This window comes from Harmonia axyridis, chromosome 2, assembly GCF_914767665.1.
Source record: "Harmonia axyridis chromosome 2, icHarAxyr1.1, whole genome shotgun sequence".
Taxonomy (NCBI): domain Eukaryota; kingdom Metazoa; phylum Arthropoda; class Insecta; order Coleoptera; family Coccinellidae; genus Harmonia; species Harmonia axyridis.
Window position 1 is genome coordinate 8,911,947 of NC_059502.1, and position 26,660 is coordinate 8,938,606.

General features: G+C 36.3%; 1 protein-coding gene across 2 annotated transcripts in view; it reads left to right on the forward strand.

Moving 5' to 3' along the window:
• Positions 1 to 2,931: 2,931 nt before the first annotated feature.
• Positions 2,932 to 26,660, forward strand: part of LOC123674080 (FK506-binding protein 2) — a 39,196-nt gene continuing 15,467 nt past the window's right edge. Inside the window, exon 1 of one of the 2 annotated variants that reach the window (XM_045608940.1) lies at positions 2,932 to 3,222. In XM_045608940.1, the coding sequence (XP_045464896.1) occupies positions 3,035 to 3,222 (188 nt within the window). In that variant the 5' untranslated portion in view covers positions 2,932 to 3,034. The remainder of the gene's footprint in view (positions 3,223 to 26,660) is intronic. The other variant, XM_045608939.1, reaches the window with a different exon arrangement.

Genomic DNA, 26,660 nt, shown 5'->3' on the forward strand with positions numbered 1-26,660 from the left:
ATAATTATTGAGAACTTTATTGGGTATTCAAACGAAATGATACAATTCATCGTTGACTTAATCAAACGTTATTATCGGGCTTATTCCAGATGATACATTTTATATTTCATTTTCTCATTTTGTGGATAATTTTTCGAAATATGTTATAGAATAATAATACATATAGGGTGTGCTATTTGAAAGAGCACATTTCAACATTAGCTGTTGATGGAGCAGAGTCGGCATAACACTTATCAAGCCATTGCCCAGTATTTTTCTCATCGAAAAAAGTGTTGTATCCACACACGGAACTCGTTTTCGTCCATTTTTAAAACAACAGCGAAATTTTGACAGGTATTTTTTGTTTTTGTTTCGTACTAACGTAAAATAAAAGTGGTATGGCATTGGAGGTGCCCTCTGTGCGTCAGGCCCGAGACTTATTGAGTAACGGGTTAACCTTGATTTATAATCTTCACGAAAAATGAAATGAAAACAAAAATGAGGTGGTAAAGGATTATTCTAACGCCTACTCTCCAATTTCTAATGATCAAATATTCCAACTAACAGAAGAACAGTCTCAAAAATTGATCTTGAACCAAACTTTCTTCTTACAATGAAACAAAGCGAAATAAATTGTACATAAAGAACGATTTAATCGTTGAAAAAACTATAATTTCACCGTTCCTCATCGTCCAAATAAATCTTCAAATACCGTTTAAATTGACAGCTAACTAGCCATAACGTCATCATCAAAACAAGCCTAGCCTGACTACTTTCTGATTTTCGACGAAATGCTGGCTAAGCAACATTATTTTAAACTTTCTTAACGTACCACGCTATGATCGATATGTGACAATCGTACATCCGATAGATAGCAGTGCAATACTCTCAGATCCGATAAATAAAAATGACGAAATCAGTCGATTTGTTCAAATAGAGAAATTGAACATACGTCTCGAAAAATCACATGGCCCCGACGACCAATCGCGGTTGGACTTGTGGCTATCGTTTGAGAATCATCAGGTTCAGGGATTGCGACGTTGTCGGGCTGTGTTAGTTTTCCTGTATCGCTAAGAATTTAATTCAGGATTAAAAAAACTTCAGATTCAATAGGTTTATAGGGTGGGCATTTGAATATGTCATCCACCAGTCACAAACAATGAATTTTGAATTACAAATTATTTCTAGGAGGAAAAACTGTATGACAGCAACTGTCAGCAGTTTTTTCGACTTTACACGCGGCAAAACTTGACAGCTGTTGTCGCTAAAATTACAATATCTTTAATACAAAGTAATTATGGTTTCATGAAATAAATAGACAATGCAAAGTAATATTCTTTTCAACAGAAAGCATTCGTTTAGGTGCAATAATCCTCTTCTTATACTCGGATTTTTGTTGCCACCAGCACACTTGCTTCTTGTTAAAATATTACTTAGATTCGTGTTTTTTCGAAAAAATTAGATGCCCTTATGATAGTTACGAAAAAATATTTTTGTTACCTAGTGCTCGAACAAAAAGGTTACTTCATGAAGTTTAAATTACAGCGTTAGGATCATTGAAATCAGGTGAACAATTTGAAGTAAGCCAAGCTTTTCGCCTATATAGTTAGACTCTATCAAAATTACAGAAAAAAACAAACAAAATTGATATAAGTGAAAGTAACAAATATGTATAAATAAAAAAATAATTAAGTCAAAGTTTCAAATATTTGCTAACTAAGTTCATTCAGTCGAATGACGATGATTTGTTTTGGGTACAGAGAATGTTGGAAATTAACAGTAACACTCTGTTAAATGAATTCAATCTAAGAAAGAACCACTTACCGATTGAAATGTCTATTTGTAAATTGCTATCACAAACTGTTGAATGAGCAATATTTTGATTTTCAAACAGATGTCCTGTGTTAACATATTTATTAGTTGTGGAATTCCCGATATCTGTTTAATGAATTAGCATATACTGTCTTATATCTATCAGTCCTGTAATTGAAGGTCTCATTCAGTTTCATGAAAACAGGGCCGGTCTAGCGTTTCAGCCGCCCCGGCAAACATACAAGTCGGTATCCTTGCAGGTTTGGGATTTGTACTAAGCTCAGGCGGTAGAAAAATACTTTTTTCATAAAAAGTATTTTGGTATACGTTTCTTATAGAAAGTATTTTACGAAGAAAAATTTGTTATTCCTCCAATAATGCAGTTGCAAGGAAAATATAACTGAAATTAAATTATAGAATATAAGTAATAATAAAATGAATATGTACAATATAATATGTACAGTATTTGCCGCCCCTGTGAAATGCCAGTTTGCCGGCCTCTAGAGCGAGCCCTGTATGAAAATCATTTCACTGATGTTTCGTGATCCTCTATATTTGTGTTTGAAACAAAGAATTCAATAAGGTAACTTCACAAAAAAATTAGATTTCTATATCTCATCCAACTAAAGATTCTCTGCCACTGATACAAGATATGATTTCTGTGTCCTGCAAAGCCATCAGCGTTTTGTGAAAAGATAAGTCCTTAAAATCTTCTAAGCTCATGTTATTATTCTCCTGAAAAGCAAAAGACAGTTTTAAGTAATTCGGGCATCATGTTAAACTCTCATTTGTCGAACACTTCAAAATACACCTCCTAACACCACACAGCCAAATTTATGTGTGTAACTAGCATGAAATCACCTGAACTCGTAAAGGAAGCGCCTCATCACCTCAAGAACAGTAGTTGTCACGTAACAATTGAAACACCATACTTCTCCGCCAAATTAAGAAAGCAACAATGCACTTTCTTCCTACAACTTTGTAGGAAGACGTCGCCGACCGCATCTAAGCGAAAAAAAACCACACGCGTAACAAACCGATGAGAAAGTAGTGAAAGTGCATCTTCACCGTTCATCCTCCCGACGAAACCGCGGTAGAGGCGGCAACGTGGCGCGGAACCGCGGAGAAAATTGTGACGTTTCCTCGTGCAGCGTGGCACAACAACCGTGGCAACTTGCGAGTTAGCGTTTAGTAGCTCCTCTCCAGTGTCGGCCGCAGAAGTTCAGAAGTTTTTTTTTCGAAGATGACTGGGTCAAACTTTAGATTCGCGTTTTTGGCGGTTTTCGTCCTAGGGTCTGTATTTTGCGATGATGGGCTTAAGATTGATGTTGTTAGCAAACCAGAGGTTTGTGAGGTTAAGACGAAAAACGGCGATATGTTGACCATGCATTATACGGGGACGTTGACCGATGGTACCAAATTTGATAGCAGGTGAGTTGGAAGCAGTAAAACTGTATTGCATATGTGACCGGATTTTTTTCTGAGTTAGGTTATGTACCGTTAAACTCAACATTCTTGTTGATCTTTGAAAATAATTATAAACTTTTATTTTCCCAATTTCGGATAATACACTTAGCGGCTAAAAAACTCGGCCACCTTAAATTTTGCTGAAGTTTGTTGTACAAGAACTCTCGTAATTTTTCTTCGATTTCAATTGAATTGAATTGAAATTCTTTGGTAGGTATAAAACAAACTCCAGAAATGTTTTTCAAAATTGTTGTTAGCTTATTTATACAGGGTGAAAAAAAGTGTTTTTATAGTCCAGTTCGGGAAATTTATAAAGTTTACGCTGAGCTCATTGAAAGTACCATCCTTTTTGCCATCTTTCAGTTTTTATTCCACCTTGATATCTTGATAACTTTTGAAGAAACACGTAGATATTCAATTATCGGATACTACTTAATAGTGGCAGAGTAATTACTTTTATGATTAGTTAATTAAATACTGGAATGCATTAATGTAAGTTTTGCTGAACGTATCCACGTATGTTACTCAAGATTTGAGTAACATTCATTTGACGCCTTTCATTGATGATCCGAGTGCGCAAATCATCCACGTCGATTTTTGATTTTAAATTACCGTATTATAAAATAATAATCTAATATACAGGGTGAATTACTCTCGAGTAATGACAGTTTTTTTTCAATTGGAACACCCCCATTTTGTCTCAATTTTCCGATTACTCTAGCTGAGCTGATTCCAAAAATGTATCACATGTTGATTCCAATTGGTACAGGGTAGATTTGATTGCAAATCTATAGGATGATATTTTTTGTATTTTCCTCCAGAACTTTTTTTTTGGAAGGCCACTGTTAGTTTTGAAAAATTGTGAAAAAAAGCTTGGTTGTCATTACTAAAGTTTATGGTCTTTTGTAATTTTGTCGTATCTGCTACCGATTTAGAGCAGGGATTTATCAAGCCAAATTGCTTGACATTTCAACCAACTACTTGACTTGAAAATCAAGCTCGTGAAAAATTACATACTTGAGCTTGACTCGACTTGATTTTAGATATTCATTGCTTGACTTGATATCAAGCAACGTGATGTTTCTTGATTTTGATATGCACGCGTCGCACGGCATATATTTCTGCAATCTCGTGCGCGCTCAGACTAAATAAGGGGATTCCTCGAGCGCCGAGAGACTGAAGCATTCGCCTGTATGACTTTATTAGTAGTTTTCTCACATTTCTATAAAATCTCTTGGTAGATTTTGGTAGTTTCAAGAATATCTTCCCAAACTTGGCCAAAATGGCCAAGGATTTTTTATCAACGCCAGCATCTTCACTCCTGTTGAAAGACAATTTTCCAGAGCGATCTGGCGGCGACACTGTTAAGGTATTTTTATTTGTTCCTTCAAGGGACTCTTTTGCGATCACCGATTTATTGCAGAAAAGATGCAATTGCAAAACGTAAAAATAAGAAATATGGAGTAATAACAGTGAACCTTCTTCCTTAGATATTCCGAATATTCCTCCCCTGTTATTAAATTCTACGAGAATGGCCTATTCATTGCAGTTATCATCTCGTCAAAACGACCTGCAAAATCATCAATTATTCCATTGAAATTCATTGCCGAATCGCTAATATGATTTCAATCCCCCGAGATATATATTATTCATTTCAATTGCAATTCGAACCAACAATTGCCGTTGTAATTTTTACACTGGCCGATAGCTAAACGCGCTATTCCACAGTAACGAGAGTACTAGAACCCTGGCTATAGCATTAATCTCGTGATAATTGCTGTTTTGTCATTCCGTTGTCGACTGATGACTTTTTCGTGCTCCCCTGGTCCATTGAAAGATTCATTTACGTTCAAATGGCGGTTTAACTCCATTCCGTTTCAACTTGTTCTCATTTTCAACTGAATTTCGGCATCGGCAATGATGCGTTATTGTTTGCTTCTTATTATTCGGGGATATTCTAGTTTAGAGAGATCGTAAATAAGCAGAGAACACGAAACAATTAACGTACTGTTCTATTTTATCTTATCTTACAGGATGTCCCAGCTCAAATTTATATATTCGATTAAGTTTGGATGATCATCGTTTTATCGTTGCCATGATATCTATTTGTTCCTCATACTGGGTGTTCAAACGAAAAGAGGAGATTCCTTGAATAATTTTGAGAAAAAAGTCCTGTATAAACATGAAACCGCAAACGTTTTGTTTTCGAAATACATGATGTTAAAGTTCTAAATTTTTTCTCGTAGTATCTGCACAAGATATTGAACTGAAATTCGGCCTAGATATTATAATTCAGAGTTTTCACCATGTGACATGCCAATTTCGATTGCATATCTATAGGGTGATATTTTTTCTCTTGCCCTCCAGAACTTTTCTTTTGGTGGGCCACTGTTAGTTTGTAAAATTCTCTGAAGAAGATTTGCTGTTATACTTCTTTTTTAGTTTTCTTTAGTTTTGTCGTATCTGCTACAGATTTAGTGAAACATTTTTTTGAATCATTCTTTCGAAATTCTCTGTTTAGCTTGATCAGTTGAAATGTAAAATATACAACATTGCGGCAAAACAATCATTGCTTTACACTCACAGGCAAAAAACTCGACCACTTTTTTAATTACAGGGTGAATCATGAACTGAAAGAATTTCATCTTGAATAATATTTGACTCACCCCGTAACTAACAATAATTTTCATTAAAAACCAGCCTGAAATTATTACCTTAAGGGCATGCAATCTTTATTCGCGCAAAATTCATTCAAGATATTTCCCTACGAGGAATGTTACTTTAAAGAAATGCCATTTTCCATCTTCGACACCCTGTATCTCGAAAACTAGTCATAGGATATCACATCCTTGAACATACAAAAATTAACCAGTGACAATTTTTTTTTTAAGTTGCTGTCTGATCCTTTGAAATATCAGATAACCATTGATTCATTTCTTTTTAGATTTTTTCTATTAAAATCGTTGGTACGTGCAAAAAAAATGTTTTCACACCTCGCGAATGTTTTTTCCCTTAGTGCTTTGTATCGCCCTCGAGCATTGCTCTCAGGCACCTTGAAAAAAATCATGCATTTTATTCCCTTGGTGTAATATATACCAAATTCCTTTTCAATCCTGATATGTATTTCTTTATCTTTGCCCTAGTATTCCTATAAACAGCATCCGAGTTAATTAAAACTTTTCGTCGTTTTCAATTCTGTTCCCATTTAGCACTTCAAATGTGTCGACTGTATAGATTGCCAGTTTGCAGTTACGTATTTCATTTTCCTGCTTTTCATATTCCAACCAAAACTCTCATTAACATCAATAATTTTGTGTTTGAAATTATTCCATATGCTCAACACTTTGTCTTTTACTTCAACTGCAAAAATAAAGGGTGTTTTTTTAGAGCTATAGAACTTTAAATTGCAATAAAAGAACTATGGATTATTCGATTGACATGAATTTCATTTATCCGCAAGATAATCTTGTGGCATTACATTTTAAATATGATTTCCTGCATATGACCGCCACGGCTGGCTCGGATGTAGTCCAATCTGGGCGGCCAATTTTCGATGACTTTTTCCAACATTTGTGGCCGTATATCGGCAATAACTCGGCAAATATTGTCTACCAAATGGCCAAGGGTTTGTAGCTTATCCGCATAGACCAATGACTTTACGTAGCCCCACAGAAAGTAGTCTAGCGGTGTTAAATCACAAGACCTTGGAGGTCAATTCACAGGTCCAAAACGTGAAAGTAGGCGGTCACCAAACGTGTCTTTCAATAAATCGATTGTGGCACGAGCTGTGTGACATGTTGTGCCGTCTTGTTAGAACCACAGCTCCTGGACATCATGGTTGTTCAATTCAGGAATGACAAAGTTAGTAATCATGGCTCTATACCGATCACCATTGACTGTAACGTTCTGGCCATCATCGTTTTTGAAGATGTACCGACCAATGATTCCACCAGCCCATAAAGCGCACCAAACAGTCAGTTTTTCTGGATGTAACGGTGTTTCGACATACACTTGAGGATAAGCTTCACTCCAAATGCGGTAGTTTTGTTTGTTGACGTAGCCATTCAACCAGAAGTGCGCTTCATCGCTAAACAAAATAAAACGGACGTAGTGCGCGATACGTATTCCGCACAGAACCATTATTTTCGAAATAAAATTGGACTATTTGCAAGCGTTGTTCAGGCGTGAGTCTATTCATGATGAATTGCCAAACCAAACTGAGAATAAATCACTTGACAGCTGTTAAATCGGTCGCCATCTCGAACAGTAATGCCAACTTAAAGTTATATACCTCGAAAAGAAACACCCGTTACCAATCAAATTAATTATTTCCTGCAAAAACGTTAAAACCCAAAAAAATGTGAAACAAAATCAGACATGAAATGGCTGAAAAAAAAAACAGAACCGTATTATAAAAATTGCTACCTCCATACGAGTATATGTGTTGCGATTTTTATATCCCCGATTATAACCAACAATTCCGAATGGAAATTTTTATGCGTACACTAATCCACAAGGTGAGGCATATAGTTATGCGAAAACAACGAGGAAATTAATGCGAAATATTTTATTCATTGTCACGAATCATAACGCTCGTATTTCTGAATTAAAACAGGCCAGTACTGCCATATGTTCCAGTTCCATAAAAAAACGGGACAATAATCTTTCACAATTAAAGTGAATTTAATTAGGCATGTCTAGCATCCTTCCACTTCCTATCTAGATTGATGGATGAACTGTATTATTGTTTTTTTTTAGTAAATGATTAAGAGGTTAATTTCACCTTTGATATGGGACGGCGAAGGAAGTTTTATTATTTTCGTGAGAAATTATAGTTTTTGGATTTCATAGAGTTAATAAAAAAGACTAAGAAAATTGAGGACGTACAAATTTTTGGGTGTCACTGGAATTTGGCTAATAAGAGATCGTCAATTCCACACCACTCACTGATTTTTCGTAGACCTCACAGTTTAAGAGGAAACTAAACTCGAAATTTTGGAAAAATCAGTAAAAATTGAATTTTTCCACCAGAATCGTAATATCTCCTAAAATATTAGTTACAGATCCCTCAAATACAAACGTTTTTCGAATATGGAATTATGATCTACAAAATTATCTAATTTTTTTTACAAAATTTCAGTTTATAACCAATAATTTCTGAAATAATGTTTTAATCGCCCAAAATCAAGCATTTTCGCGATGTACGTAATCATATCCATTGAAAGAATGGTTTAAACTCCGCATGAAAGAACCACTCACCGATTTTTTGTAGACCTCACAGTTTAAGAGGAAACTAAACTCGAAAATTTGGAAAAATCAGTAAAAATTCATTTTTTTTACGAGAATCGATATATCTCCTAAAATATTGATAAGAGACCCCTCAAATAAAAACGTTTTTCGAATATCGAGTTATGATCTAAAACATGTTGAGGTTTTCAATCCGTATCTTGAGTCCAGAAGAAAAGACAGCCTAGAGAAAAATTATCTAATTTTTTTTCAAAATTTCAGTTTATAACCGATTATTCCTGAAGTAATGTTCTAATCGCCCAAAAAAAGTATGATCTCCATATAAATGAACTTTTACTTATTTTGATTTTTTTTGCGTATTTGAGTGAAAATTTTTGAAATAAAAATTTTTGGGCGAGACCGGGATTTGGCTAATAAGAAATCGCTGCCTAGTAAAACAAATAACTTATCTTTCTGGTTAGGTTAAGTTGAGTTATTAGCATAGTTTTATAATAAAAAATTCCTTCTTTTAGTTGATTTTGATTATTAAATTTGGAATGGTTTCAAGGTTCATATTCTAGCGTTATAGATATGCCTTTTTCTCAATGAATGACTATCTCTTAAGAAAGTAAAAAAGGTCAGATAAACAAACATACAAAAACTTCTCGTCGATGTTTTTCTGCGATTTTTTCCTCGCAGATGAGGCTCGCCGAACCGGGAGAGACTAAAACTGAAGTGGTATTGCTCAAAGCTGCCGTCTCCTGGAAAATAACGTAAAACTCCATCGCCTACTATGTGAGAGAGGGGAGGATTAAATATGTAAACGGCATCATAATGCAGATTACTTTGATCATTATACATAACAGTTAGTGCAGGCGGAGATGAGCAAGCTGCAGCAGGGATGCTGAAGAGCTTCATTACACCTCCCTCGCGGCATCTTACAAATCCCGAAAAGCCCATGTTTTTCCATATTTTACTACGGGTGCGTTCCACGTTAGGAGATGAGGATAAATTTGCGGGTTTTTCAGTTGAATGTATACATCAAATGCGCCGAATTGAGTTTTGTTGTCTACGCAAGAGTGATGATTGCTGTTGAGATTGGGCTAGAATTATTCTGGTGTTAACTTCTCAGGGTCTGCCGAAAAATTGCAGAATTGCTAAATTTGATGTAAATTCGAAGAAACTCATTGTTTCAATCCTGATATTTTTCACATATTTATGTGTTTGGTTAGGTTAGGTTAGATTATATCTGAGTTAGATGTCGATCTGACACTCAACTCAATAAGCCTAACCAGAAAATAACGTGTGTTTTTTTTCGAGGTATATAACTTTAAGTTGGCATTACTGTTCAAGATGGCGACCGATTTAACAACTGTCAAGTGATTTATTCTCAGTTTGGTTTGGCAATTCATCATGAATAGACTCACGCCTGAACAACGCTTGTAAATAGTGCAATTTTATTTCGAAAATAATGGTTCTGTGCGGAATACGTATCGCGCACTACGTCCATTTTATTTTGTTTAGCAATGAAGCGCATCTGGTTGAATGGCTATAGTCAACAAACAAAACTGCCGCATTTGGAGTGAAGCTAATCCTCAAGTGTATGTCGAAACACCGTTACAACCAGAAAAACTGACTGTTTGGTGCGCTTTATGGGCTGGTGGAATCATTGGCCCGTACTTCTTCAAAAACGATGATGGCCAGAACGTTACAGTCAATGGTGATCGGTATAGAGCCATGATTACTTACTTTTTCATTCCTGAATTGAACAACCATGATGTCCAGGAGCTGTGTTTCCAACAAGACGGCGCAACATGTCTCACAGCTCATGCCACAATCGATTTATTGAAAGACACGTTTGGTTACCGCCTGATTTCACGTTTTGGACCTGTGAATTGGCCTCTAAAATCTTGTGATTTAACACCGCTAGATTACTTTCTGTGAGGGCTATGGAAAGTCATTGGTCTATGCGGATAAGCCACAAACCCTTGACCATTTGGAAGACAACATTCGCCGTGTTATTGCTGATATACGCCCACAAATGTTGGAAAAAGTCATCGAAAATTGGACGTCTAGATTGGACTACATCCGAGCCAGCCGTGGCGGTCATATGCCAGAAATCATATTTAAGATGTAATGCCACAAGATTATCTTGCGGATAAATAAAATTTATGTCAATCGAATAATCCATCGTTTTAAAGTTCTATAGCTTTAAAAAAAACACCCTTTAGTTATTTGTGAAAAAGGAGAGACAAAAGTCCTATGGTCCCACAATCTTTATTTTGTGACTTCTAGTTTCAAGACTTTAAATCAGTCTCATTCTCAAGTCTTTAGAGTTAGTTATTTGTTTTACTAGGCAGCAAAGTAGTGTCGTCGAGCAATTTGTTCAATGTAACCATAGTTTTCATCGATTTATGACAACGGTCATCATCAGAACAATGTTAAATCAAACCAGATCGTTCATTCATGCGCTAACTGCGCCTTTGGAGACCACATATTACTATATGTTACTCATATGGTCTGGAAGGGCGTAATTTGTTGATGAACGACCGCTCTAAAGCTCCTGACTTCAAGTCAGTATTTTTCTTATTTCAATATTTATTTTCATAAGTCCTTTTGTTTCAATTATTTGGATATTTTAAAAGATACATTGAACCATAGTGGAATATTTTTATTAGGAGGGTCCCCCTCTCATGTGATTCCAAATTCGTGGGTAGACGATCATCCCCTCACGTTGAGTGGCAATCCCTTCAAGAATTCTAAATAAGGGTCGAGGGTAATTCTATGCATGAATATGATATCAAAATTTACCAGATTTCTCTGTTGTTTCCAACTATAGACCCCATAACCTAATAAAAATAAAAATACTTTAGGAATAGGAACTATTGAAATGAGCAGCTACTTGAATTTTCGAAATATTTCTAGGCACCTAATTAACGCAACTCGAATATTCTACAACTCAGTTTGTTACTTCGTTTTCCAAGCTAGTGGGAATCTCTCATGAATTTGAAGCGGCTTCTGTTGAAGATTAAACAGATGAGGAAGGATTTCGAAACTCAGGAATGCTTGGCTCACATGTACCTATTAATCCCTCAGAGTTCACTTTATAGTTGTAAAAAAGAAGGAAGTCAGTCTGTGTGAATAATTCGAATGAAATATTAAACATGTTCAGAAGTTGTTTACTAAGTTCTAATGTAGATTGAGGAATACTTGTAATTAGTGAAAAAATTTTTATTCAGATGAGTAATTGAAACATTGAAAGCTTGTCATTAGAGTTTGTACGTGGAAATATCTGATGATATTGGATGGCCACCACGCAGACCGGATTTGTCCTTATTGAGAAGTATAAATTACTAATGTAATTTTAAATGAGCCTTTGATGTTTATGTCTGTTATTTTCGAGTTTTGAGCGGACAACAATCCAAATGATAAGGGTCGACTCACTGATGATGAATATATCCTCAAATTCGAGTAAACCTAGACCTAGATTTGAAATTTTCAAAGTAGGATCAGGTCTTAATTGCCGCTTTTGAGTTCGTTGTTTACCTGATATTTAAAAATATTGATTCGATCGGAATGAAATATTGCATTCAGATTTGAAATAACAATTTCTAGCACGATATAAAAGTTAACAAGAATGTCAAGAAAATATTGCAGCAAAATATTGACCACAAAACCGACAGTATTGAGATTTTGGGAGTTGGTATGAAATAACAATTTCATGATCCCTGCAGTATTTCAAGATGATCATATCATCAGAACCATAGAAAATTCAAGGAGAGTTCTGGAAAAAAATACCAAATATTTTTGTGATTAAAAATCCGATTGGGTTGAAATTTTGCATGTACTTGTAGAATAACCATGTCAAGTTTCATGGAAAATTTCGTGCTGATAGCGTCATCAAAATGATAAAAAATTCAAGATCAGTATAGAAAAAAAAATGTTTCGAATACGAAAATGCTTATTTAATTATTTCATTTTATTTTCAAGGTAATATTCAACTTCAAATAACTTGAAGTGATAAATCCATAGTGCGTCTTCTCAAATCTCTCAATCTCCAGGCATCAATATTAACATTTCGCTCTCGAAAAGTTTCGTATAAACGTGCCGTAACAATCTCATTCCTCGTATAAGGAAGCTCTGATCAGCACCACGTAGTGAGATTCCAATAATTCACCCTCAAACAAAAATCCCTCATCGGACTACCCCCAAACAATCCAACTAGGGAAGTCTTCGAAGTTTTAATGGGTTTTTGGTTAATTTTATATCTGGATACTTTTGGGGGTTGAACTAAGAAACGGCAATAACTGATCTACAAACAAGGACTAAGATGAGGATCAGGTTCTGTTTAGATTTGGGAGGAAGGAGAGTTTGGAGTAGCTCAGACGGTCCTGATTGGGTTGAGGCGTATGCAAACTCAGCAACTCAAATTTTGACAACTATTTTCATATACAGGGTTATTTACCGAAAAACTTTGCCATCTGGAAGATTATATAATTTTAACAAAAAGGGGTGGCATTCATTGGCCCTTGCAGTCCTGATTTGAAGTCTATGGACTTTTACCTGTGGGGTTTCCTTGAATCTAAAGTTTATGTTGGTTAAGCAACTTCTCTAGTCCAATAAACACAAAATATTCACCATGAGGAGCATTTACAGAGCATATTACGCCAATTGAAAAGTCTCCGGTCTGATACACAGATGGCGGTGCTAGTATTTTTGTTATTTGAAAAAATATCTTGGCTTGATGAAGAGTTTCCGGGGTCTGCACTAGGAAAATCAACCATGCTAAGTTTAAACGGGGTGAAATGAGCACCGAAGAAGGCGAACGCAGTGGACTCCCAAAAGAGGCTGTCACCGACGAAAAAAATAAAAAAAGTTCACAAAATAATTTTGAATGACCGTTGAATTAAGTTGATCGAGATAGCAGACATTGTGAAGATATCATCTGAAAGTACATCATATCATTCACGAATATTTGTACACGAGAAAGCTGTGTGCAAAATGGGTGCCGCGCGAACTCACAATCGTTCAAAAGCAACAACGTGTTAATGATTCTGAGCAGTGTTTGAAGCTGTTTAAGTGCAATAAACCTGAATTTTTGCTTCGATATTGGACAATGGATGAAACATGGCTCCATCATTTCACTCCGGAGTCCAATCGACAATCAGCTGAGTGGACTGCACACGATGAACCCAATCCAAAGCGAGGAAAACACAACAGTTAAGCTGGCAAGGTTATGGCATCAGCATTCCGAGATGCGCAAGGTATAATATACATTGATTACCTCCAAAAGGGCCAGACCATCAACAGCGATTATTATAAAGCGTTATTGGATAGTTTAAAGAATGAAATCGTTAAAAAACGGCCCCATTTGAAGAAAAAAAGGTGCTGTTTCATCAAGATAATGTGCCGTCTCACAAATCAATGAAAAAAATGGTTTGAATTGGGCTTCGAATTGCTTCTGCATCCACCGTATTCGCCAGATCTGGCCCCCAGCGACTTTTTCCTGTTCTCAGACCTCAAAAGAATGCTCGCTGAAAAGAAATTCAGCGCCAATGAAGAAGTAATCGCCGAAACTGAGGCCTATTTTGAAGCGAAAGACAAATCGTACCACAAAAATGGTTTTGAAAAGTTGGAAGATCGCTATAATCGCTGTATCGCTCTCGAAGGCAACTATGTTGAATAATAAAATCGAATTTGGCCAAAAAAATGTGTTTTCCTATGATAGACCAGGGACTTTTTAATTGACCTGTTAAGCTAGCAGAACCCAGAATTTTTTTAAAACATGTAAATTCAAAAATTTGGCAGTGGGTTCAAACGTGAGCCTAAAATTATGGTGTAATCAAATTGTGCATAAAAATTTCTGCCAGCTGAACGTTAACCTAGCGGAATCTACAGTTAGTATCATAATTCAAGATCCAAAAATTTTTCAAATAGGGTAATAAATTTGCCCAAAATTATGGCTAAAAAATACGAAAATTCCAAAATGGTTCTGCTAGTTTTACTGGGGTGAAACTCTATGTATGTAAGTTTTATACTCTAAACTACTTAAAAATTCAAACATAGTAGAAACATGTCAACAGATCTCTCCTCCCAGCATCCCAATCCCGGGTGTATCCGATCCCAACAACCACCCGGCCTACTCGATTACGCGGCAAATCTTTGTTTCATTTTTCCCATCAGCGAGCGACGTTTCGCGTCATCCGTTGCCGGGACAATTTAAAATGCACGGGACAGGAAAAATGGCTGTCTGCCGACGCGGGAAAGCGCTGTACGCGAATCTCCGGAATAATATATGTCCGTAAGATGCTTTTCCAGTTTTCGAATACATAAATTGTTTGGCTGGGCGGGGTAGAAACACTGTTTTTTTCAACACATTTGTCGCTGTCGACGGGAAATGTGAATTTCGAGAAACGTGTCGTGGGTGGCGATGGGTTGGTGATTTTTCACTTGGGTGTAGTTTTTAGTGGGAACAAGAGGGGGTGAAGGGTCTCCTTAAGAAATGGTGGATTTTTTGTGTGGGGAGGTACATCATGTTTGAGCTTTATCATTTCGTCATAATTTCTGTGTTTTTCGTAAATTCTGTGGATTTCTTAGAGGTTATTAAAAAACTCTTATTAGATACATGTTCCAATAATGGTACCTAATGATTTTCCCTAAATTGACAATACTATTACATATTTCTTTCACACCAGTCAGCAAACATTTCAATAATTAATGGGGTAACGTATTTCAATATATAAATAATAAAATTGAACGGATCCAAGTACTGAGCCTTGTAGAACTCCAATATCGACCTCGAACTCTTCTGAATACATATCATCAACTTTTACTTTTATTTATTATATAGCATCCCGGTCAATCGAGAAATATTCCTTTAAAACCCAAAATATAGTACAGGGTGTCCCAAATTCGATGGGCACTGAAAGCTTCTCGAGAACTAACTGGTGTTTTTTTTCGAGGTACAATATAACTTTAAGTTGGTATTACTGTTCAAGATGGCGACCGATTTAACAGCTGTCAAGTGATTTATTCTCAATGTGGTTTGGCAATTCACCATGAATAGACTCACGCCTGAACAACGCTTGTAAATAGTGCAAATTTATTTCTAAAATAATGGTTCTGTGCGGAATACGTATCGCGCACTACGTCCATTTTATTTTGTTTAGCGATGAAGCGCACTTCTGGTTGAATGGCTAGGTGAACAAACAAAACTGCCGCATTTGGAGTGAAGCTAATCCTCAAGTGTATGTTGAAACACCGTTACATGCAGAAAAACTGACTGTTTGGTTCGCTTTATGGGCTGGTGGAATCATTGGTCCGTACTTCTTCAAGAACGATGATGACCAGAACGTTACAGTCAATGGTGATCGGTATAGAGCCATGATTACTAACTTTTTCATTCCTGAATTGAACAACCATGATGTCCAGGAGCTATGGTTCCAACAAGACGGCGCAACATGTTACACAGCTCGTGCCACAATCGATTTATTGAAAGACACGTTTGGTGACCGCCTAATTTCACGTTTTGGACCTGTGAATTGGCCTCCAAGATCTTGTGATTTAACACCGCTAGACTACTTTCTGTGGAGAAAAAGTCATCGAAAATTAGACATCCAGATTGGACTGCATCCGAGTCAGCCGTGGTGGTCATATGCCAGAAATCAAATTTAAAATGTTATGCCACAAGATTATCTTGCGGATAAATAAAATTCATGTCAATCGAATAATCCATCGTTATTTTATTGCAACTTAAAGTTCTATAGCTCTAAAAAAAACACCCTTTACCTCCAATTTAGGATCATCCTGTATAGGCAGGCAATTTCCACTCGGTCAGATCTACTCTCACTGAAATATCAGGTTTTTTTTTTAGATACTGTATTTTTAATTTTCTATGGTGTACTGAATTTTGCGAGGAACTTGGAATTTCTGATCTTTACTTACACGCACAATTTCAATTCGATTCTCTACTCATCATCTAAAATTATCAATAAAGCTAATTCCCTACAGAAAACCATCATTTCCTAATCCCCCCAGACATTTCTCCCTAAAAAAAAGAAACTCAAAACCCCTTAAACTTCCCACATTACGACCAGCCCTTGTTGCTATCATCCAGAGCCAACTACGAAAGAAACTTCCGCGAAAAAATTCCTTTTAATATTTAAATATGTCGTGTGGCGTCCTGTGCGTAACGGCGGTTCGGGGAATAGTACGGAGCCTGGTCCGGAAAACTCCGGCGTTTTCCCGATTCCGACGGGCCCGATCATAGCCGACAAGAGATAAGAAGAGTTTAAAAATTTACCGATTCATGCATACCGAACAGCAGAGTATCCCGCCATATTTTACGCGGCCGCGTCGGGAGCGATTTTTGGGACACGATGAAAGTTGGTAGGACTGCAATCTGAGGATTAGAGGAACAGAACTATGGATAGCACCAATCGGACATTCAATAGTACCATTTTAGTTCACTTCACAGACCTTAAATCTAGCTATCTAAGCATCTGGGCAGGCGGACGTCGAAGTGTCGTTGAAATGTATATTAAGATATTGGTATATGCGAGTATATGTATTTCTGAGGACCAAAATCGGCAGTTTTGGCTCCTATCAAGTCACTGGAATATATTTTGTGCTCGTTTGAATGCAAAGTATACTTTGAAGCTTGTAAGTCCTCTCCCTCTAGAACGCAGCTAGTTGTCTTTAGGGATATACCGACTTTCTAACTTATTTTAAGTGTGAATCTATTTGAAAGGTAAATAGGTGGCTGTCCTTTTAATTCAAGATTTCTATTGGTGGTTCTGCTTTGTGTCATGTTTAATAACTTTCAGATGTCCCCTATCGATCTGTCAGTAGGTACATAATCAAAAAGTAATGATGACAGTAAAGCTTGACTTGATTTCAAGTTAAGCTCAAGTCAAGTAGTGGTTTTTCAATCTCAAGTCAAGTATTTATTCATCATGTACTTGAACCATATCAAGCTACTTGATTTTAGTAGTTTTATTGTGTAGTGTCACATCAATAAAGAATGATGAAATGAGAAGGAACATTGCAGAAAACATTTTCATTTATTAAACTTATTGTATAAAAGAACCGAAAATATAAAATAAAAATATGAATTAAATCACTACAGATCATAACTAAATGAAAAATGATGAAAAATATAGCTTCTCACTATTGAGAAACCTCCAGGCTTTGTTTGATTTCATAATTTTCCATTCAGGATCTAAGACACATGAGGCATCTTATTGATTTGTCGCCTAACCTATTGCGGGTTTTGTAACTGTAAGAGCAGTTCTGGAAAATTGTTTTTCAACAGGAGCTGAAGATGCTGGCGTTGATAAAAAATCCTTGGCGTAGTTTGGAAAGATATTTTTGAAACTACCAAAATCTACCAATAGATTTCATAGAAATGTGAGAAAACTACTAATAAAGTCACACTGGCGAATACTTCAGTCTCTCGGCGCTCGAGGAATCCCCTTATTTAGTCTAAGCTCGCACGAGATTGCAGAAATATATGCCATGCGACGCGTGCATATCCAGTTCAAATATTATCAAGTCAAGCAATAAATATCTGAAATCGAGTCAAGCTCAAGTATGTAATTTTTCACGAGCTTGATTTTCAAGTCAAGTAGTTGGTTAAAATGTCAAGCTGCTGGGCTTGATGAATCCCTATATCCTAGTAATGAACTCTCAGAGGGTTAGACGGTTCGATTCGGTTCGGTTCGTATTCGATTCGTTTTCGGTAGCCGCCGGAAAAGTGTCAGACGGTAATACGGTGTGTGTTCGGTACCTAATAGATAACTGATAGAACCGAAAGCCCCCTCGACACAAATCGGTTTCCATTCGGGTCCAGGGGTCCAGAGTTCACAAAAGCAATTGGTCGTTTACACACATACGGTTTAGTTTTGGTTCGGTCACGTTTTCGTCAAGGGAAAATATAATTTTATTTTCATTTTCTCATTTTGAATTTTGTAATTTACATTTGGCAATGTCTGATTCACTTGATATTGATATTGAGCGGCTGATTACATCAGTCTAATCAGTCCATTCGTGAAATCAAACCTTATACTAACCGAGTGTGTGTGAAGAGTTTTCATTCGTTTTAGGCGCTACCGAAAACGAATCGAACACGCACCTAACCGAATAAAATCGTATAAGTGTGAAACGATTCTAATAATAATATTGACCTACTCATTGAAAGTGAATCACACTGTATAGTTGCCCCAAATATAATTCCATATTTCGGGCACATGCGAGTCAAATATCAGTTGCCCTTTTGGAGGAAAAAGTTGGCGGAGGGGCTCTCTAGCGACTTGTGTTTTGTTCCATTCCAGCCATTCTCTTCGGCTGCACCTCGGGCAATTTATAATTCATTTTTGTGACTGTGAACGTAAAGTGAGAGGAAGATACGGCATGGCCTTGTAAAACACGGAAATACGCCCGTAGTAACTCTGGATAGTTTATTAGGAAGTGTATACCCGTGGCTTTTTGCCGTTGAAGTAGATTATTCTTTGGCAGTCGAAGTATTTTTTTTATGGAATAAGGGAAATTTTCACGTGGGATAAGATGAACTGAAAACCCCACGGCTTTTCGGGAAAAGTGGTATATTTTTAGAATTTAACAAGAAATGAAATATTTGCGATGAAATAAAAACTCTATATGCGCTTTATAGGCCGGAAGTTAGAAGCACTCTTGCGTGGTTGTACAAATTAGTATTTTTTTTGTTATTTTTCCCAAATTTCGCATGCATTTCAATATAATTAATTCAGTATTCTGAAAAGAGTTTTGATGTCAAAACTTTGTCGGCTGTGAATTTCAAAAAAACAAATAGAATAACATAGAATGACGTGATACTTCAACACAATGTCAGTTATCACTTTTTTGGAACAAGAATGTTAAAGCATACTGAAAGATTCGACTTTCCATTCTTGATATATATAACTATAAAGGGTTTTCCAAAAGCAATGATACATTTTAAAAATTAAAAGAAAAACTTAAATATCAAAAATTGACAACATTGTATCCTTTTTTCTTCACAATATGATATACCATTATGATATATTCGGTTTTTTATATTGAAATATAATTCTAAAAATTCGAAAATATTATATAACGGGTGTTTTTTTTTTGAGGTATATAACTTTAAGTTGGCATTACTTTTCAAGATGGCGACCGATTTAACGCCTGAACAACGCTTGTAAATAGTGCAATTTTATTTCGAAAATAATGGTTCTGTGCGGAATACGTATCGCGCACTACGTCCATTTCATTTTGTTTAGCGATGAAGCGCTTTTCTGGTTGAATGGCTACGTCAACAAACAAAACTGCCGCATTTGGAGTGAAGCTAATCCTCAAGTGTATGTCGAAACACCGTTACATCCAGAAAAACTGACTGTTTGGTGCGCTTTATGGGCTGGTGCAATCATTGGTCCGTACTTCTTCAAAAACGATAATGGCCAGAACGTTACAGTCAATGGTGGTCGGTATAGAGCCATGATTACTAACTTTTTCATTCCTGAATTAAACAACCACTAGACTACTTTCTGTGGGGCTATGTAAAGTCATTGGTCTATGCGGATAAGCCACAAACCCTTGACCATTTGGAAGACAACATTCGCCGTGTTATTGCCGATATACGGCCACAAATGTTGGAAAAAGTCATCGAAAATTGGACGTCCAGATTGGACTACATCCGAGCCAGCCGTGGCGGTCATATGCCAGAAATCATATTTGAAATGTAATGCCACAAGATTATCTTGCGGATAAATAAAATTCATGACAATCGAATAATCCATCGTTGTTTTATTGCAATTTAAAGTTCTTTAGCTCTAAAAAAAACACCCTTTACTTCTTTACATGCAACTTCCGAAAGAGGACACCCTTTATTATAAAATGTTTGTTCTTATAATCGATGAGATCATATGAGATAAGAAATACATAGTAGTAAGCTATCGCAGTATTTTCGTTTATTTCCCCTTGAAGAACCCCAACTCCAAAAAGAGCGTGCATAAACCCACCCACCCATATTCGTGAGAGAAATCGTTTGACAGTCACCATATTCCACGTTCACCTGCAATAAATCCACACAAGGAGAACACCACTTTCCCTTGTTCTTCCTTCGAGACCGGATACACGCGCATACCTCACTTCCGGCTCCGATCCCCTTCTTCCAAAGGAGCGCGCGTAACCGTCGTGAACTTTTACCGTATGACCCGAGAGCATGACTCTTCGCCGACATGCGGAAAAACCCAGTTGAAATATTCACCAGCTAGATGGGGCATTTCTCCCGATTTCACCGTGACATACACCGACTACTATCTGATCAAGTTAGCTGCTTTGTATCTCGGTCCATGAATAAAAGAGAGCATCGTTGCCTGGATCGAGTCTCAGCTGAGGTCGCAGCAGGAACCCATACATGGAAAATTGATGGGACGGATACGACGAACCGTTGACGTTGGTACCGATAGGATGCCTAGATTTTTTTTTTTGTGAATCTGGGATGTGAATCGGAAGCTCGGATTTGCGGAGCATATTAGCAGATTGCCAGATTATACTTTTTTCGTTCTTGCCTATATGAAAAATCGATCGTTTTCATTGAATTAGCTACTAGATCCAGCAGGACGTTGTGTCCTGCCAGACTTTCAGCTTTCGTTTCGGCAATAATACATATAGTCGTACAACTTTGCTTCCGCCGTCTTTTTCCGAAATTCTAGGCTTTATGAATTGTAAAAAACTGGTTATACATTCATGATTCAAAGTATTGTCCATCGCTGGCTACTACTTTCCCCCATCTTTATCATTTTCGGGCAGCGTACGAATCCCGCGTTGAAATAAGAAATAACTGGTCATCTTTTGAAACCATCCACGAATCGATCCAATTTTTTACAGTACTATAATTTATTATGTCTGTCGTTGTATTGCGGCCGTTTGTCTTTCAATGCTTGGCTCAAACGCATGAATTGCGTTTGATAACGATCGCTTGTGATTTTTTCAGTCAGTTTTAACAACTCATAAGACAATACGCCGAGCTGATCCCTCCAAATACTGAGCTTGACCTAGGAACCGTGAATATTTAGTTTGGCCGTCGACGTGGAAGCATAGACGGGATATCGCTATGATTTTCTGCGCTTGGGATAATCGAATGAATCCCATTTTTCGTCTCCAGTCACAATGCGATGCAGAAATCCCTTCCGTCTCTGCCTTGTAAGCATCAGTTCACAAGCAAACAAACGTCGTTCAACATATCTCGGCTTCAACTCGTACGGCACCCAAATTCTTTTTTTTCTGAATCATTTCCATGACTTTCAGGTATTTTGAAATGGCTTGTTGCGTCACTCCCAACGATCCAGCCAATTCTTGTTGTGTTCGACACGAGTCTTGATCAAGTGATGCCTCCAATTCTGCATCTACGAAAACCTTCTATCTTCTACCGCCAACCTGGTCTTCGAAGTCAAAATCACCGTTCTTAAAGCATTGAAACCACTCTCGGCATGTTCTTTCACTAATAGCGGCCTCACTATAGATATTTGAGAGCATTCGATGAGCCTCAGTCGCAGAGTTCTTCATATTAAAGCAGAAAATTAAAAACAACCGCAAATGAGGAGAATTTGACCCGTAAGCTGATCGAGAACAGCTTTATGATGCAGACACAAATCGACTAATAATAATAATACCTAAGCTTATTGGATGATATCTAAGATCTATTTATTTCGACCACCATTTACCGCTACAGCCATCTATTGCTAAACGGCGAAAGCAACGTTGTACACCTAATATTTTATACCAACACCCAGAATCTCCTGTCTGTTTATCGTTTAAGATTAATGAGCAGATTAATGAGAAATACTTACCAACCATAATCCAAACTTTCTAGTGTGATCATTATCTTGATACCGTTAAGAAAGTTTGATCTACGGTCCCGAGTATTTCTGATTGAGTTTCTGTGTTTACTCATTTAGTACTCAACTGAAGAATTCTTGTACCTATGATTGAACAGTTGTGGTAAAAAATTTTCGTAAGTAATTACGCAAGTGCATCAAAATTATCCATTATTTTGCATGACAGCGTGTTGTCATAAAAACTGCATAAGTTCATTTCCATTTTTGGAGAAAGAGCCCGACACCGAAGGTGGAGGGCTTTTTCTCCAAAAATGAAAATGACCGAATGAAGTTTTTCAAAGAAAACACGCTGGAATGCGAAATTATCCGGTCATTTTGATGCACGAGTGTAATTGGGGGGAATATTTCCCGAATAAACTGTTACATCACTTGTCAAACTGATGTAGAATGGAATTGCCATAGATTAGAACTGTGTAAGATGCATAGAAACTAAGCATCTATGAACAGAACAATTATCGCAGTGCTGTTTCGCTTCCTACAATGCAATTATCGCTGTAATTTTCGATAATTGTTTTCCAGATACATAGAATTTTTGACAGGAGGGAAATATTCGCTGTAATTTTCGATAATTGTTATCCATATACATAGAATTTTTGACAGGAGGGGAATATTCACAAAAATTCTAGAAGATACCTGAATCTGAATATGTTCAGTTCAAATTTACCTCAATACCGTTGCAAAAAATCTATTTAATATTTATTCAACACGCAAATGATCAATCACTATGATTTTCTTCTTTCTACTATTTCAATTATCCTTTTATCATACTTATAATGTATTATTTTATTTTCAGGTAAGCATCAGATCTCATAATCCATGGAAGGTTGTGAGTATTCAATTGTTCCGAATATTATCTACAACGACAACTTCATGAATAATTAATGTATGTATTACTTAATACCTAGGCTATACATAATAATTAAAATTCGATCGATATTCACATGTAATGCCATTTGAGGTCAAGTTAAATCCGGGAATATTTTGGAGCTTACTCATTTCAAGATAATCTTCTGAGCATAATCTTAAGCGAAAGATAATTTCGCGATATCATGGTATTTGACTAAAAAAGTCAAACAAATAGGGTCATTGTGGTATGGCACCAGATGCTTGTACAAAATTCGATTCAATAGTCTTTTAAAGATTTATTCAACCCACTGAAATTCTTACTGTGAAAATATTCATTAACGGAAATGACTTTGCTAAGAGATGAGTACATTGGCTGATATTTTCTGAAAATGCAAAAGGTGCCTTTTGAAACCTTCACTATATCTATACCTAATATAGATAGTTCTTCCAGTTCGAAACTATTCTATTACGTTCAACTTGTATAAAGGTATTTCGGGATAGACGAAATACCAAAGTAATTTTCGAACTTGGAATAAATTCCCAAGTTTTATTTATTTTTTTGCTGAGACTGTTCTTTTCGGAACAACATTACTTTACTTCACTAACAACTTGTTTTTACGCCCCATGGAGTATGTCTAAAGCCACATCGGGATCCTGAAGGAAGGGAATGCGTCCATTGTACTCATTCTGCTATGCTTTTTGTTCGCCAACTTTTAATCAACATGTTCGAGTATGCAGATCCGTATTTTGTGGTTTAGGTGCACTTTTGACGCGCTGGCATTTTAGTTTCGTGGGATTAGGAAAGGAATATTGTTTTATTAATCCGTTTGTACGTGTATATTTATTTTCTAGGCATTACTTGCTTATGAACATAGGAAATGAATGTTTTATGTTTTATTGTAAATTGCGGTGGTGTCGCTTCCAGACTTGTCTCAATTTTCGATATCCTAATAAAATTTTCATTTATAATACTAATTTTTATCTGGAGTGGTAGATATTCAATATGATTATTCAACGAGAATATATGTAAATGGAAACAAAGACTTTTATGAATGTAATAATACATACTGTTACTCTGCACGTAAAAGAAATATTCGAGCAAATATTCTACCATCGCAGTGGGTTTGCCAAATTATTTGCTCAGTCGCGACAAAACGAGCATCACCATGGGAACTACATAACTAAATATTGTTTGAATCAAATTGTCATACGTGAAGATCATTTTTTTTCTGTCGTATAAACATTTATTTTCTTTTTATGAGACATTTTCTCTGAGTTCTCTATGGTCCAAATATTGAATGGTATAGTATAGACACTAGACACTATAGACGGCTTTGATGGTGAATAAAAATATAAACATTGGTTATTATCATAAGTTCGTCCAATATTTGAAGCAAGGATCGAGAAGATATCAGCCAAAATAGTCCAAAAATGTTAAAATTATTTCTCTAATTACATTATGTCCAAGGGCCATGAAGTTTTTTTGAGATATCATTACTATAAGAAACAATGCATCTTTTTCATCGATGCCGAAGTAATAAAAATTATAAAAAATTTTATTTTATGCTTGTTCTATAAATTATCTACTTCAGGATTTCTTTCAGTTATACATATGGCTTTTCATCAATATTACTATTTCAATATAATTCAATATTCAGACAATAATTTGCAACACACTATCAGAGATTGATAAATTGTTCTTCAAATTGATTCATAAAACTTAATACTTTGTGTCTCCAATAGATATTGATATTTGGCGATGCTTCAGCTGTATTTGCAATCGTTGTCAGGTTATCTTCTCCATTATGTACTTTCTAGAATGTTTCCACAGATAATATTCGGTACACCTTTCGGAATAGGGAGGAATGTGGTGAATTCCATCCTTTTGTCAAACTATTGAGGGAAACAGAGAATGCTGATCAATTTTTCATGTATTTCATGTGCATCCTTCGAATTCAATGCGGAATCTTGACGAAACGACGAAAATCTGGATCCTTCAGATCGATAGCTGACAGTCGCCTTCAACCAGTGTCAAGTTGTGCTAGTACGTTCGCTTATGGAGAAACCAGATTGCTCCAGATTTTCGTGTGTAACGTCGGTCTGCTCTGCGTCAGCTAACTATGTTAATGCCTGTAATGCTTCTATTGAGTGATGTGTTATGAACAAAAATAACAAATTTGATGGTCTTTCTATCAAGTCAAGATCAAGCCAAGTAGCTTGAAAATAAAGCCAAGCCGTGAATCCCTAGTCGATGTTGCCAAATTTGCAATGAAAATAAAACGCTTTAGATTTCTTTTTCAGGTCTTCCAAAGTTTTTATTTTTTTATGGAAGGTTGAGAAGGTACTTGATTTCTACGAAAATAAGACTGATAAGGACTAAGTTGACTTCACCGTCACTAAAGAAATACTCCTAAATCCAACCCTGTCCAGTCTCAATAGCTCTGAGGGCGCCCCTAGTCGAAATTATTTAATCTCGTGCTTGCATACACGTACAAGTCGGAAGTCTTTGCCAGCCTCCTACGCTCCGCCGCTGAAGTGCATCAATTTTTATTTCAACTTTTGAGTCGACCGCTGCCCTAATTAGCACCGATCCTGCTCTCGTTCAACGAGTGCAACTCGAGTGAGTCTGGATTTCGTTGAGGACGTGAAAAAAAATATGTAATTTCGCCTCGCCGTCTGTTATCGACAGAGGAATCATACTTTTTGGAATTTTTCAATTATAAATGGCGAGGTAGGCGAGTGAAATTCGCGAGGACTGGTATACAAAGGATCATTTGCCTTCGGCAGGCCAGGATGCGAGGATGTTTTGATTATTTTGAATAACACCCAACCCGAAGTGTCTTCTTAACACTGGATCACGCTGGTTCTCTTTCGTGTCTATTTTTATGCCTATTTTGTTGTCTATTTCTGAGCTGATTTCTGAGAAGCGTCTGGCACTATTATAAAAGGTTTTTCAATAAGAGGTTTCATTTTGATACTAAAAAAAAGGATATATTTTAAGAGAAATCAATGGATCTGTATTTTATTGTAAATAGGAAGGTATAGAAAATAGGGATTCCCGGCTTGGCTTGATTTTCAAGCTACTTGGCTTGTCAAGTAGTAGTTTTTCAATCTCAAGACAAGCATTCATTCATCAAGTACTTGAATCATATCAAGGTACTTGATTTTCAGCAGTTTCATTGTGTAGTGTCACATCAATAAAAAAAAAGATGAAATGATAAGAAACCAAAAAATAGTTTTATATATTAATCTTCTTGTTTGAAATAACCAAAAATATCAACTTTTTTGTAATAAAAATATGTGTAGTGTCACATCAATGAAAAAATTATGTAATGAGATGGAACCTTGCAAGAAACACATTCATTTATTAAACTTATTGTAGAAAATAACGGAAAATATCAACTTTTTTGAAATAGAAGCATAAATGAAATCATA